This window comes from Haliotis asinina, chromosome 5 (genome assembly GCF_037392515.1).
Source record: "Haliotis asinina isolate JCU_RB_2024 chromosome 5, JCU_Hal_asi_v2, whole genome shotgun sequence".
NCBI classification, from domain to species: domain Eukaryota; kingdom Metazoa; phylum Mollusca; class Gastropoda; order Lepetellida; family Haliotidae; genus Haliotis; species Haliotis asinina.
This window is the reverse complement of record NC_090284.1, coordinates 11,505,875-11,521,500: the sequence shown is the minus strand read 5'-3', so window position 1 is coordinate 11,521,500 and position 15,626 is coordinate 11,505,875. Positions and strand designations below refer to the sequence as shown.

The window sequence follows — 15,626 nt, the reverse complement described above, 5'->3', positions numbered from 1 at the left end:
ACAAAGACTGTGACGTCATGGTGTCAGTCCGAGGAAGAGGGTGAGTGGGGATAGTTAAAAGGGTTTGATAACAGTTTATTCATTGACTGATGTTCTCCCTCATTAATTGAACAATAACTGTTTATTCATTGAACGTTTTTGTGTCTGTAAATTTGAATGATTTGATGTGATGGAACCCCGTTGTCAGAGACGTTTTCAGGATTGGGGTTTGATTCATCGCGGCCCAACGATTGTGGTTTATTCTATAAGATTATTTATTTAAAAAAAAACTATTTATAACGCAATTTTAGCAAACTAAAGTATAATGAAAGGCCTTCTCTTCTTTAAATCTCGGAATGTGTGAATACAGCGCGTTCTAATTATCAATGAAACGGAAAGAAGTTGTCAATGAACTTGATTCATGAAAAGTAGTTCCGTCAAGCAATCATATTTCTTCTCCGCTTTGCTGACCAATCACTAAAGTGAACATTGTGCAAATATCCAAAATATATTACACCCGATCTCCTCGCCCATATGGGTAACAAATAGTTACAGTTCATCTGTCGCCATGAGGAAGTGATTATACAAAAGAACTGGTTGTCGTCTTTAGAGGATTGTACATTTCTGATTAATGTCCACTTGTTTGGGGAGCACTGAATGAGTAGTGGAGGCGGGTCAACACCACTTTGAACAGTATTCCAGTCATTATGTCGGGTTACATGGCGCCAATAACAACTTCACACGCTTTCACAATAGCTAGTAAACAAAAAACACAGACAACAGTACAAAATCAGTGACATTGTTTAACTCAGCAACACATGACAATAATACACAATAATATACACAAACAAGAAACAGTAGTCCACTAGTACTTGTTGCATGATAGTATAATTGTTTTTCAGCTAATGGAAACGTAAATGCCTGGATAACAAATGAGGAGCTAAGAAAGGGGGTCGCCATATAGAGCGAGGTGGAAGATCTAATGATTTTTTTCTAGATTTTAAATGACAACCACTGTCACATGCCAATGGGAGTGTGTTTGATATATTGTCACAGTGTAGTTACATCAACAGGCCGAATGATGTGGGAGTTATGTTTCAAGTAATGACCAGGTTTATCAGTACAGTTATCCAGATGCTGGTACCTACACAAAACTTCTGTACATTTTGAGTTACACAAATGTCATTCTTGCATCTCACATCTCTCAGAAATCCTTTCACTGAATACAGTCAGTGTTACACTAAAGAGTTCGACTGGAAACTGGAACTACCATCTATGTTTAACATGACTAGATCCATGGCCAACATCACCTGGAACTCTAGATGATTATGATGACACAATGCCATTTAGACAGTGGTCAAAATGCATCACGTCATATTTGGGATTTCACTTTCTTAGTAAAGTACAAATTCTAGTACTTTTTGGGTTGAGAACCTAATCACCAGCACACAAAGTCTGAGGGTGCGGGTTCAACTAGGAGAAGACATCACAGTTGAAACATAAGCTTACATGTATTCTCTCATGCAGAACTGCAAGATCAATTCCTATCCTCTTGCTTACTTCTTCAGCACTTCCACGAGTGAACCCCATGACCTTCACCTTCTTCCACACTTCTAGAAGTGAACCCCTAGTTCCATTCCTCGAGAAATGAATCCCATGACCTTCACCTTTTTCTAGTCCACTAAGAGTGAACTCCATGACCTTCACCTTCCTCCATTACTTAAGAAATGTGCCCCAGCTTCTTCCACTCGACTAAGAGTGAATCCGATGACTTTCACCTATTCCATTATTTAAGAAGTGAACCCCATGACCTTCACCTTCTTCCATTATTTAAGAAGTGAACCCCTTGACCTTCACCTTCTTCCATTATTCAAGAAGTGAACCCCATAACCTTCACCTTCTTCCATTATTTAAGAAGTGAACCCCATGTCTTTCACCTTCTTCCATTATTTAAGAAGTGAACCCCATGTCCTTCACCTTCTTCCATTCCACTATAAGTAAACAGCGTGTAGCATAAAACACTGAGATATGGCATCTGTACAGCGCACAAGATTGATTGTTTTTGACAATCTGTGGTTTAAGGTAAGCCAATGGAAATAGGTGCTCCATGTACACAAGAAAACATCAACAAATTACATGAAACTAGATGAGAGTAACATATGGGTAGTCTAAGGCTACAATGAAAAATACCTGGAATCTAATCAACATTCATGTATTGCACCTCTCTCACAAGTACAGCTCTCTCACTGTCCTATCTGTCACAGTTATACAACTCTGGCCAAAAATGCTCTTTCGTACTTAGGCATCTCCTACACAAACGTTCATGCATTTAATATAAACAATTAAGAAATGTCAATAATCAGCCTTGATCAATGAGCAATGGTTCAATATGAACATCCATTTTTGATCATAATCACTATTGCCATTAATTGAGCAGATTAGTTTTTAAGTACTCAATCATTCACTAAACCATATATAATTCAACACAACATGAATGACTGGCAATATGACAAGCACTGGGTTGGCAGAATCTTGTCGTCAATAAATGATAAAAAGAGGCACCATGATGTTTGAATTCCCAGAAAGTACACAAATGATTTAAGTAACAAGTGACAATAATAATATTCAATAACCAGATACAGATAATAACACTCATTGATGACAAAAACCCTTACCGAAGTTTAGGCCTTTACCCTGACTATAAGCAAAGTATCTTAAAGAGTGAGTTACGAGTAACAGGGATGAACACCACTTTGGTCAGTGTTTCAGAAATATCAATGCCTGTCAGATTAACATTTTAGGAAAGCTCGAATTCAAGCATGGCTTTGACATTGATCACTTTTGTGAAACCCACAAGCCAGAGTATGGTGCTGGCAAAAATGAGCCAACATCATCGGGCAATCCAGGAGTCACAGTTTTCTAGTGTGACCAACTGACAACACTATGAGTGCCATAGACGTCTGGGCCAGCTGTGCCGGTTTTACACATGATTTCTGATTGTTTCGGAAATCAGCTTCATTGATAAGCATCCCAGCTGGTCATCAGATGTCATTTCATTACTGAGACCAAACACTCCTGAATTTCAAGGAACCTTATAATCAACAGTTGAGTTTAGGTTCAACTCGTTTCCATGAAAATGTTAATTTTTTATCTTATGTCAATGAATGGCAAACTCATCTCAACATGAACTCAAATCAGCACACGATTTTGTGTCAAAACTGTACAGACTTTGTATTCAGTTTGTGAGAAACAAAAAAAACATATCCAAACAACCATTCACATGTACTGATGGATGGATGGATTGATGGATGGACAGCTGTGCCAAACACGATTCATCCTCCAGACTTTTAGGGAGTGCACTACTTCCTGCTCCAGTTGTCTACACAACTCACCCCCCTACCTGCACTCACACTTCATACTTTTCACAATTTTGTTGACACAATATGCCTTGAAGCTGGACAAATAAACGTTAATAAGAGCGAGATCAATTTCATAAAATGGGAATTGGGATGGTTTTAGTTTTACGCGGCTTTAGGCAATATTCCAGGAAGATCACTGCGAGGACACCAGAAAGGGGCATCGCACATTGCATCCATGTGGGGAATCGAACCCGGGTCTTCAGCGTGACGAGGGAACACTTTAACTACTGGGCTACCCCATATTGAAAGTTATAGAAAATTCAAAATAGAAGCAAAATATCAAGACCAGAATTCATGGGAATACTTTAAGTTCAACAACACACATTCATAACATTATGTATTTTATTTGACAGTTACTATCCATGTACACAGAAAACAACATGATAGACTCTGATGAATCAATACTACATTGGCTTACCCAACATGAAGAAATCCAAACAAACATCAGAATCACTATCAAATATGTGATCACAGCAGTTTCATGCTTCTTCCTAATGTCAACACAAAAGAACATCAGTGACTAACCACACTGCACAAATGAAGCGCCATATCATTCAAGAATAATTGTTAGCAGACGTGAAAACATAAGTATCGTCACTCAATAATTATCACTTCTTCTCTTTGAAAATTCCAAAAGACAGCTCCCACTCCGGCATGCCTGTCAAAAAGAATAACCTTTGATGCAATGCCTCTCTGTACTAAGATCTGAAAAAAACGCTGTTTGGGTTGGTGAATCTATCAACTGTCTGCCTTCCAGAATGATCACACTTCAAACCACCTAGATTTGGAAATGATCAAAAACTCAGGTCACAGATATTCAGTTGATGGCATACAGTTTCCAGAGTGGATTTTAAGGCTGCTCAACGACACGATGTATGAAATAATGTACGGCTATGCACAAAATATTATCTGAATTTGTTTAGTTGTTATTTTGTTTTCGTTTGGTTTGGTTTTTTGTTTGTTTTTGTATTTTGAGTGGGTTTGTTCTTTTTGTTTTATTTTTGTATTTTTTGTTTGTTTTAGTTTCCAAGTTACAGATATCAGACTTGCAGCTTACAACTATAAATCACATGCATTTGATGACCTGGTTCAAGAAATCTAGAATAACTGTATTAGATGATTCTTAGTTAGACAGGAGGAATTCACAATTGTCCCAGATATCTGTAACCATGCTACACAGCAATTTGAACTCGAGGTGCAGCACAAAAGCATGTAGACCGTGAAGAGTTACCTCCCTCTAGGTGAGATTGCCTACACGCACTTATTTTAGTAATTGAACGATGACTACAACACTAGTGGAAGCAATAATTGCATGATTGATACACTGACTGTTTTACACCACTTTATGCAAAAGTCCAGCCATGTGTGGGGAACTGGGTCCGAGTCTTTGGCGTGACACGCGAACGCTAACCACTAGGCTACCCCACTGCCCCATTAAGTCCATGACATAACACATGCACACTGAGATTTTCATGACTTCAAAGAAGTTAGATCATGTAGTTCCTTCCCATTCAGTCTTGCATATGCTCTAATTAGAATAGCCAACGAGGTACGAGATATTACGGGAAGTATGCCTGAGTTGAAATATTTTCACAGTGCCGAGCCTTGGCGAGGCACTGAACATTATTTTAACGAGGACATATTTCCCGTAATCGCTCGTGCCGCGTTGGTTATTGTTTTTTTTACCCATAATGTTATTTCAAAAAAAAGACCGCGGAATAAAAACTACCTAGAGACAGGCTATTACAGATTCGTATTCATACCTGCAATAAAGCTAACGTCTCCAGCGGTATCAACAAAACTACGCTATGGCAAATAGAACCTCGTAAAACGCTTGGAAACACAACAAAAATATCTTTTATGGCACCATTTATTACTGTTAGCTAATATAATCTTGTAAAAGCAATATCACTGAACGTAAGAACATCTAAAACGTTGGTAACAACATGTAATTTATTGTGGAAAGTCAGCGGTTAGAAGTCCGGAAATCTAAATGGCAACCATCGGACGGATACATCTAGAAAACGTTTTCTGTCAAGAAACGGAACAGGTTTGATGATTAAACAACCTATCGTTCTGTGGAAGGCGCGTTAGTCACGCCACTGACCCCGGCAGAATACAGCCGTTTTAAGAATATTAATATATTAACTCGAGTCGAAATCCGAGTCATTGGGAAGCTTCACTGCAGCAGATGATTGACTGACAGAGGAGTCCTATTTCAGTGGAATAACACACCGCAATAAATTGCACCTGAGAATAGTGAACGTACAGAAATGAAGATTTACGGCATGCGACAAAGACTGTGACGTCATGGTGTCAGTCCGAGGAAGAGGGTGAGTGGGGATAGTTAAAAGGGTTTGATAACAGTTTATTCATTGACTGATGTTCTCCCTCATTAATTGAACAATAACTGTTTATTCATTGAACGTTTTTGTGTCTGTAAATTTGAATGATTTGATGTGATGGAACCCCGTTGTCAGAGACGTTTTCAGGATTGGGGTTTGATTCATCGCGGCCCAACGATTGTGGTTTATTCTATAAGATTATTTATTTAAAAAAAAACTATTTATAACGCAATTTTAGCAAACTAAAGTATAATGAAAGGCCTTCTCTTCTTTAAATCTCGGAATGTGTGAATACAGCGCGTTCTAATTATCAATGAAACGGAAAGAAGTTGTCAATGAACTTGATTCATGAAAAGTAGTTCCGTCAAGCAATCATATTTCTTCTCCGCTTTGCTGACCAATCACTAAAGTGAACATTGTGCAAATATCCAAAATATATTACACCCGATCTCCTCGCCCATATGGGTAACAAATAGTTACAGTTCATCTGTCGCCATGAGGAAGTGATTATACAAAAGAACTGGTTGTCGTCTTTAGAGGATTGTACATTTCTGATTAATGTCCACTTGTTTGGGGAGCACTGAATGAGTAGTGGAGGCGGGTCAACACCACTTTGAACAGTATTCCAGTCATTATGTCGGGTTACATGGCGCCAATAACAACTTCACACGCTTTCACAATAGCTAGTAAACAAAAAACACAGACAACAGTACAAAATCAGTGACATTGTTTAACTCAGCAACACATGACAATAATACACAATAATATACACAAACAAGAAACAGTAGTCCACTAGTACTTGTTGCATGATAGTATAATTGTTTTTCAGCTAATGGAAACGTAAATGCCTGGATAACAAATGAGGAGCTAAGAAAGGGGGTCGCCATATAGAGCGAGGTGGAAGATCTAATGATTTTTTTCTAGATTTTAAATGACAACCACTGTCACATGCCAATGGGAGTGTGTTTGATATATTGTCACAGTGTAGTTACATCAACAGGCCGAATGATGTGGGAGTTATGTTTCAAGTAATGACCAGGTTTATCAGTACAGTTATCCAGATGCTGGTACCTACACAAAACTTCTGTACATTTTGAGTTACACAAATGTCATTCTTGCATCTCACATCTCTCAGAAATCCTTTCACTGAATACAGTCAGTGTTACACTAAAGAGTTCGACTGGAAACTGGAACTACCATCTATGTTTAACATGACTAGATCCATGGCCAACATCACCTGGAACTCTAGATGATTATGATGACACAATGCCATTTAGACAGTGGTCAAAATGCATCACGTCATATTTGGGATTTCACTTTCTTAGTAAAGTACAAATTCTAGTACTTTTTGGGTTGAGAACCTAATCACCAGCACACAAAGTCTGAGGGTGCGGGTTCAACTAGGAGAAGACATCACAGTTGAAACATAAGCTTACATGTATTCTCTCATGCAGAACTGCAAGATCAATTCCTATCCTCTTGCTTACTTCTTCAGCACTTCCACGAGTGAACCCCATGACCTTCACCTTCTTCCACACTTCTAGAAGTGAACCCCTAGTTCCATTCCTCGAGAAATGAATCCCATGACCTTCACCTTTTTCTAGTCCACTAAGAGTGAACTCCATGACCTTCACCTTCCTCCATTACTTAAGAAATGTGCCCCAGCTTCTTCCACTCGACTAAGAGTGAATCCGATGACTTTCACCTATTCCATTATTTAAGAAGTGAACCCCATGACCTTCACCTTCTTCCATTATTTAAGAAGTGAACCCCTTGACCTTCACCTTCTTCCATTATTCAAGAAGTGAACCCCATAACCTTCACCTTCTTCCATTATTTAAGAAGTGAACCCCATGTCTTTCACCTTCTTCCATTATTTAAGAAGTGAACCCCATGTCCTTCACCTTCTTCCATTCCACTATAAGTAAACAGCGTGTAGCATAAAACACTGAGATATGGCATCTGTACAGCGCACAAGATTGATTGTTTTTGACAATCTGTGGTTTAAGGTAAGCCAATGGAAATAGGTGCTCCATGTACACAAGAAAACATCAACAAATTACATGAAACTAGATGAGAGTAACATATGGGTAGTCTAAGGCTACAATGAAAAATACCTGGAATCTAATCAACATTCATGTATTGCACCTCTCTCACAAGTACAGCTCTCTCACTGTCCTATCTGTCACAGTTATACAACTCTGGCCAAAAATGCTCTTTCGTACTTAGGCATCTCCTACACAAACGTTCATGCATTTAATATAAACAATTAAGAAATGTCAATAATCAGCCTTGATCAATGAGCAATGGTTCAATATGAACATCCATTTTTGATCATAATCACTATTGCCATTAATTGAGCAGATTAGTTTTTAAGTACTCAATCATTCACTAAACCATATATAATTCAACACAACATGAATGACTGGCAATATGACAAGCACTGGGTTGGCAGAATCTTGTCGTCAATAAATGATAAAAAGAGGCACCATGATGTTTGAATTCCCAGAAAGTACACAAATGATTTAAGTAACAAGTGACAATAATAATATTCAATAACCAGATACAGATAATAACACTCATTGATGACAAAAACCCTTACCGAAGTTTAGGCCTTTACCCTGACTATAAGCAAAGTATCTTAAAGAGTGAGTTACGAGTAACAGGGATGAACACCACTTTGGTCAGTGTTTCAGAAATATCAATGCCTGTCAGATTAACATTTTAGGAAAGCTCGAATTCAAGCATGGCTTTGACATTGATCACTTTTGTGAAACCCACAAGCCAGAGTATGGTGCTGGCAAAAATGAGCCAACATCATCGGGCAATCCAGGAGTCACAGTTTTCTAGTGTGACCAACTGACAACACTATGAGTGCCATAGACGTCTGGGCCAGCTGTGCCGGTTTTACACATGATTTCTGATTGTTTCGGAAATCAGCTTCATTGATAAGCATCCCAGCTGGTCATCAGATGTCATTTCATTACTGAGACCAAACACTCCTGAATTTCAAGGAACCTTATAATCAACAGTTGAGTTTAGGTTCAACTCGTTTCCATGAAAATGTTAATTTTTTATCTTATGTCAATGAATGGCAAACTCATCTCAACATGAACTCAAATCAGCACACGATTTTGTGTCAAAACTGTACAGACTTTGTATTCAGTTTGTGAGAAACAAAAAAAACATATCCAAACAACCATTCACATGTACTGATGGATGGATGGATTGATGGATGGACAGCTGTGCCAAACACGATTCATCCTCCAGACTTTTAGGGAGTGAAATCAACGAAGTTTTCATCCACTGACATTGGAGAAATGACACACCATTTTGAGGCAATTTGGGTAAAACGTTCTCCATAATATTTAAAAAAATAATCATGTAAATAATATTCCATATTTTCACTGACACCAGCTTCAGTCCATCTCTTCATATCGAGGCCGCTTCAAGGCAGGATCATCACTATCATCATCTTCATCAGATAATTCAGGGGTTTCAGATATCACTTGTAAAGGCACATCCAATGGTGGGGCCACTGTGAATATGTCTCCACCTTGAGTGAGTCCCACACTGACAGCGCCAGTCTCTATATCTCGTAATGCCTTGTCAAAGACCTGTATCACCTGTCTGGCATTGTCACATGTGAAACACATTGGCGGCATCAACACCATCACATTTTGGTCCTCCCCATCGTTTGCAATCAGTATCCTCTGTTCTTTCATCCTGAGAAACAGAGGCATCAATATTTGGTTATTCTGAAACTGTAGCTCTGTGGGATTCAAACTCATCTTTCCAGAATCTGAGAATCGGGACAACTAACCAGACATGTTGGTATACAACATTCTTTAAAATTGGACCATCCTACTGATATGATATGGCTAAAATACTGCCAATGTGACTATAAATTTTCATTCACTTATTCGCTGAGGATCTTGATAACTGGTATGTGAAGATCTGAATACCACATCCCACTTACAGGTATATGAAAATCTCAGATATTGTCCGCACTTACTGGTATGCAAGAATTTCTGCTGCCTCCTTGGCCGGCTTCCTGCTTTCCTTGTCCATAACGATCTCAACACCGACCAGCATTCCCATACCCCTGTACAGTAAACATAAACACCCTGTACAGTAATCAGCAACATCCTGTACAGTAATCAGCAACATCAAGTACAGTAATCAGCACATCCTGTACAGTAATCTGCAAGATCCTGTACAGTAATGAGTAACACCCTGTACAGTAATCACCAACATCCTATACAGTAATCACCAACACCCTGTACAGTAATCACCAACATCCTGTACAGTAATCACCAACACCCTGTACAGTAATCACAACATCCTGTACAGTAAGCAGCCACACCCTGTACAGTAATCAGTAACATCCTGTACAGTAATTACTAACAACTGCTAGAGTAAACACAAACACCCTGTACAGTAATTACTAACAACTGCTAGAGTAAACACAAACACCCTGTACAGTAATTACTAACAACTGCTAGAGTAAACACAAACACCCTGTACAGTAATTACTAACAACTGCTAGAGTAAACACAAACACCCTGTACAGTAATTACTAACAACTGCTAGAGTAAACACAAACACCCTGTACAGTAATTACTAACAACTGCTAGAGTAAACACAAACACCCTATAAAAATCACAAATGACCAGAGAATCACTGAATCATGAGCATTAGTCATCACTACTGGGAAACGATGACGTGTGTCAACCAAGTTAGAGCACGTGACCACTGGATCCTCATTAGTCCCCTGTCACAAGTACTGACTGCTGAAGACTAATTCTATGTTTGTCATAAAACGTGAAATCTTACAGCTTGAATTAGAATTTAATATGACATGTACAAGCCAGTGAGGCTAGAGACTTACCTGACACAACCCATCATGGGATGATTTGGCAAGATGGCGGTGAACCCCTCTAACAGGCACTTTCCTACTGACTGTGCACTGGAGATGAGTTTCTCATTCTGTATGACATCAAGGACAGCCATTCCGGTGGCACAGGCCACAGGGTTTCCCCCGAACTGTCAACATAAACACACAAGGTTACCCCCAAACTGTCAAGATAGACATACAGTGCTACCCCAGAAATGTCAACATAAGCACTATGGGAACAGCATGGACTTGAAGGTCCTGTTCTGAAAATTACACCATAGCTTAAACAGAATCAAGTCAATGTTGAACTTTCACACGTACATGCTAATCTCTGCCTTTCCCGCCAGACCCTTCCACCTAGCTTCTCCTGTACATTCTCCCAAGACGTCCTATCTAGCCCCACAAACACCCCCCCAGTAATGTACACTCAGCTCAAAATACACCCTGGATCATTAAGAAAGCAAGGGTGCCACATGACTGGTCTACACATCCCATTCCGACAACACTTACAGTGGAACTGAACTCTCCCAAACTGTCAGCTATTTCTTTAGACGTGACAACAACTGACATGGGGTGGCCGTTGCCAACAGGCTTGCCAATTGTTACAATGTCAGGAACTACATCTGAGGATGAGAAGAAAACAAAAAGCAACTGTGAAATTTTCAGCAGTACTCTGGAATAGAACTGGGTTAAGCCTATCCTTCTCTTAAGAAGTGACTTGAGCAAGCGAGTTTAGTTTTATCCCGCTTATAGCAATATTCCTGCAACATCACATCTTGTGACACCAGAATTGGACCTCACAGACTGTGCCCATGTGGGGAATTGCATCCACATCTTCAGCATGACAAGCAAACACTTTAACCTCTAGACTGCGTCAGAAGTGACTTGATAAACTGGACCCTTGGACTGTTGTTGATGAGGGGCAGTAGGGTGGCCCCACCATAACATTGCTTGAACATTGCTAAAAGCGTTCTAAAACCACAGTCACTCATACAGCCAGAAGATTGCTTAACGAACACACAAACAATGTCCACATGTGAGTCAGTGAGTGAGTCAGTGAGTGAGTGAGGGTGCTGAGTTTCACTTGTTTCATCACAGGATGTCAGTACAAATTATATGACAGTTACCTCAATACAATGAGCACAGATATAGTGCAGACAAATCTAGAAATTATAGTTTTGGGGGTCTAGATTTTTTAAGCTCTCCTAGCACTGAGATAGCCAAAAGTTAATGTTAATGTATACACTTACATATATCTCAGTGCTAAAAGAGCATAAAAAATCTAGGCCCACCTAGATCCAAGGGACAGAACTCTGCAGAACAAACTGCTGTGCCTAAGACAGACGAGCCTTTCACCTAATACGAGAGAAAAGAAGGGAATATTTCAAACTATTGTCGGGAAGCAACCCGACACCAACAAACTATCTGGCTAGTAGAATGCTGGGGAAAACAAAATCGTCAAAACTGAATCAAAATCAATATAGCAACTATTTCCATATCTAAGATTTCAACCTATTTCACAGCGTTGATGAGAGATACGTCCTCTTTGCAATAGTGTTTCAGCCTTGCACTCGTGACACTAAGTTTAGGTAAGATAGATGGCTATTGATCATACCACAGTTCACCAAGCAAGAAGCAGTGTGATGAAAGGATCTCAACTGTATGAACTGTTGATATGAAACCACCAACTTACACATACTGCTAGACAGTCTGCTTACAGCTGACTCTACAGATTACAATATTCACCTCTTACTCCCCGCACACAAACTGCTTAGCAGCCAGGACTTATCTAGGATTTCAAAGCAACCTTGACAAATTTTGAAAAATATCATTTCTTTGAGAGGCACTTTGAAGTTGGCACTTTGAAGCAAATTAAAGATAAGTTACATCTTATCATAAACAAATGATTATCTTGTTTCTTTGAGTCTAAACTAGCATCTTATCGCTGAAATGAACATATTTTACAGTATAAAAAGATCCCAAAATGTAATCATAGATACGACCAAAAGAGATTTTCTTTATTTTCAGAATGTGTGGAAATCTGACCTAGCATGAACTTTCTTGTATAAATTGTTTCAGTGTCTTTATCACACACATCCATTGAATCTTGACAGTTTCCAAGTCTTTTTTACTGACATTTGCAGGAGGGAGTGCAACAGGTAAAAGTGATCTTAGCAGAAAATCAGCTTGTGATCTGGGTCCAGGATAGATTGATTTGCATATAAATCCATGGATTTCCGCAGAAAATTGCCATCCTTGCATTTGTTACTGACTTCAGGCTGGCTGTCAGCTGGTGAGCAGCTAGAGTTAAGTCTCTGATGAAGGAGGTCAACATATTATGACACAACATAACAAAACCAACCATGTGACTGGAATGCCCACAAATGTTCTCCATTCCGCCCCAGCCCACACTGGACTTCATCTGCGATGCACACACCACCTGCCTCTCGAACGTAACTGTTGCAAACAAGAGAAATAAACATTCACGAATATTAATTCCTCTGCATTCATATATCATCCTCTAACATCATGATAAATTCAATGTATTAAAGGTTGCAACAAATAAACACTTATGTCCTTGAATATCTTAAGCATAAACCAGTCCAAAAACTGTGTGACCTTGACCTTGAACAAGTGACATTTATAACACAGAGAAACAGGTCCATATATTCACACAATATGGACCCTCAAAGTGAATATAATGCTAATATACCAAACCAACACCCCCTATGTTTATAGGGCAGAGACTTATTATTCTGTATATATGTGGGACATAGCAAACAAGCACCACAGATGTCAAGTCTTACTATGTTACATGAATTCACTACACACCATCAATCTGGTGTTAAACTCACAAAAAGAAGAAAATACGACAGTGATATCCCAAAACATTTCAGAAACCATTACAAAGCTTAGAGGGAAATAAAATAAAACAGCTATAGCTGTAAAATACATAAACAATGTAAAAGAGACCATTCCATTGGTGGAATTCCTGCGGAACATTTTAATCTTTCTTAAAAGAATTGAAAATCTGGATGCAGTCGGACGCACCACCCCATAGTAAGAGCATATAAGAATATAAGAGTATTCGCTTTTACTACCAATGAGGGCGAAAATACTGGAGTCCATATTTTTCATATGATGCCCTAGGACAAAATATCACTTTGTCATGGTGATGTGATGTCATAAATAATGCTATGACATCATGTTTCTTCATTGTTTTTGTACATGTAGAGATGACAGGTAGCCAGTCTATGTTTGAAAGTAGATATGGATACAATATCCTCAACTTGAAAACTTTGATAATAAATTGAATATTATATTAATGCTCATATCATACTATGTTTATGACACTCATGCCTAAATATTGGTATTTTCTGGCTCAGCAAATACCAACATTTAGGCACTCGTCTTGTAAATGTAGTAGACATGAGCACGCATATAATATCCTCCACGTATTCCCCAAAAAGATAAATATATGTGATACACATACAAAGGACAAGCTTGTGTCATTTTCATGTACCAACTTATACATGTACTTTTACATAAAAACAGTAATTTCTATGTAAGTACTATTACATAGGGTTTTACAATGGTACTTTGTGGTTGCTGAGGAGGAATCTGTACGAAGCACTCATACAATCATCACACACCCAGGCACATGAGATGTACAACTCTCTCTCATGGTTGCAAGGCTTCTGATTAGTTTGCTGTTCTTTCATCTGACAGCAGTAGTACCACGCCTTGGGCTCAGACATCTCCATGTATTAAATGGTGACAGGGAGGATTCAGTTCCAAGCACATTCATCAAAAGGAACTTAATTCATCAAACGGAATTTAACCTGACTCTTGGCCGATCATGAACTGGGAGGATTATTATACTACATAATTAAACAAATGACAATTTTTAAGAAAACAGTGAAAAGAATGTCTTTGTGGTATTCAGCATATTGACAATTATGTCTACAGGCTAAATCTCCGGATGATGAATTTAGATGTGAACACATACATTTTTAAAGGCAACCAACCCATGTATGTATGGATAAGAAATCATGTACAATACAGTAGGAAAAAAAGTAGCAGGTACACACCACAGCAATGGTGTGTGGTTTTAGAATCATTTATGTATGTATTTAGCTGAAAATGTATTACATTGTTTATTGACCAGTTAGCACAAGAGAAGCAATGTTGTGGAACACACATGAAATGAAACACAAGATTACTGATACACCGATACACCGCTACATTCCATTCTGAGCTCTAAATGTTCTCTTAAGTTTTCCACTACTACTATGTTAAAAAATAAGGAATATGTACTTCTGATGTTGAAAAATTATCTGGGGCCCTGACTTATTATTATTGCAACATTTAAGTTCAATTAATGTACAAAAAATAGTAACAACCCTACTTTTTCACGCAAATTGCAAGCGATACAACATATAGTACTCCACTACTGTCATCCATGTCATTATGCCATCATCGTTAAAGTCCAACAATTGGGCATTAATTGTCATTCATATAATGACATAATGAAATAATAACATAATGACTCAATGACTATAATACAAGTATTATCCAGCGGTGACAGTACTCAGATGATCCTGAACCCTGCATCTGAAGGTGTCAAGGATAAATAGCAATCAAGTGGTTCATATCTGGCATATCTCATATCTGGTGTAATTATTCAACCTAAGGTTGGATTATAAAATGGTTTGATGTAGTGAATATATTACATGTTATGTAATATGCATGTGAAAGCAACAAGCGAGTGAGTTTAGTTCTATGCAGCTTTTAGCAATATTCGAGGACCAGAACACCAGAAACGGGCTTTACACTTTATATCCATGTGGGGATTTGATCCTGGGACTACGGCGTGACCTTAACCAATAGGCTACCCCACTACACTGAAAGCAACAAGAGGAATGGCAGCGGAAGTTCTAAAAATCTCAAAAGGATTAACCAATAATACATTGACTGATTAATCAC

The 15,626-nt window shown here is 38.6% G+C and overlaps 1 protein-coding gene and 1 long non-coding RNA gene across 7 annotated transcripts in view; both read right to left on the bottom strand.

The window, feature by feature from the left end:
* Nucleotides 1–767: 767 nt before the first annotated feature.
* Nucleotides 768–3,004, bottom strand: LOC137284803 (uncharacterized). The gene is made up of 2 exons (XR_010956921.1): nt 1,687–3,004; nt 768–1,646 (listed from the first exon to the last, which is right to left on the bottom strand). It is a non-coding gene; the product is annotated as an uncharacterized lncRNA (long non-coding RNA).
* A 3,451-nt stretch (nt 3,005–6,455) lies between these two features.
* LOC137285031 (5-phosphohydroxy-L-lysine phospho-lyase-like) overlaps nt 6,456–15,626 on the bottom strand; it is a 118,139-nt gene continuing 108,968 nt past the window's right edge. For 4 of the 6 annotated variants that reach the window (XM_067817209.1, XM_067817208.1, XM_067817211.1 and 1 more), the window contains 5 exons: nt 13,003–13,097; nt 11,151–11,263; nt 10,635–10,789; nt 9,759–9,848; nt 6,456–9,469 (listed from right to left, as the gene is read on the bottom strand). In XM_067817209.1, the coding sequence (XP_067673310.1) occupies nt 9,163–9,469; nt 9,759–9,848; nt 10,635–10,789; nt 11,151–11,263; nt 13,003–13,097 (760 nt within the window). In that variant the 3' untranslated portion in view covers nt 6,456–9,162. The remainder of the gene's footprint in view (nt 9,470–9,758; nt 9,849–10,634; nt 10,790–11,150; nt 11,264–13,002; nt 13,098–15,626) is intronic. The other 2 variants (XR_010956940.1, XR_010956941.1) reach the window with 1 other exon arrangement.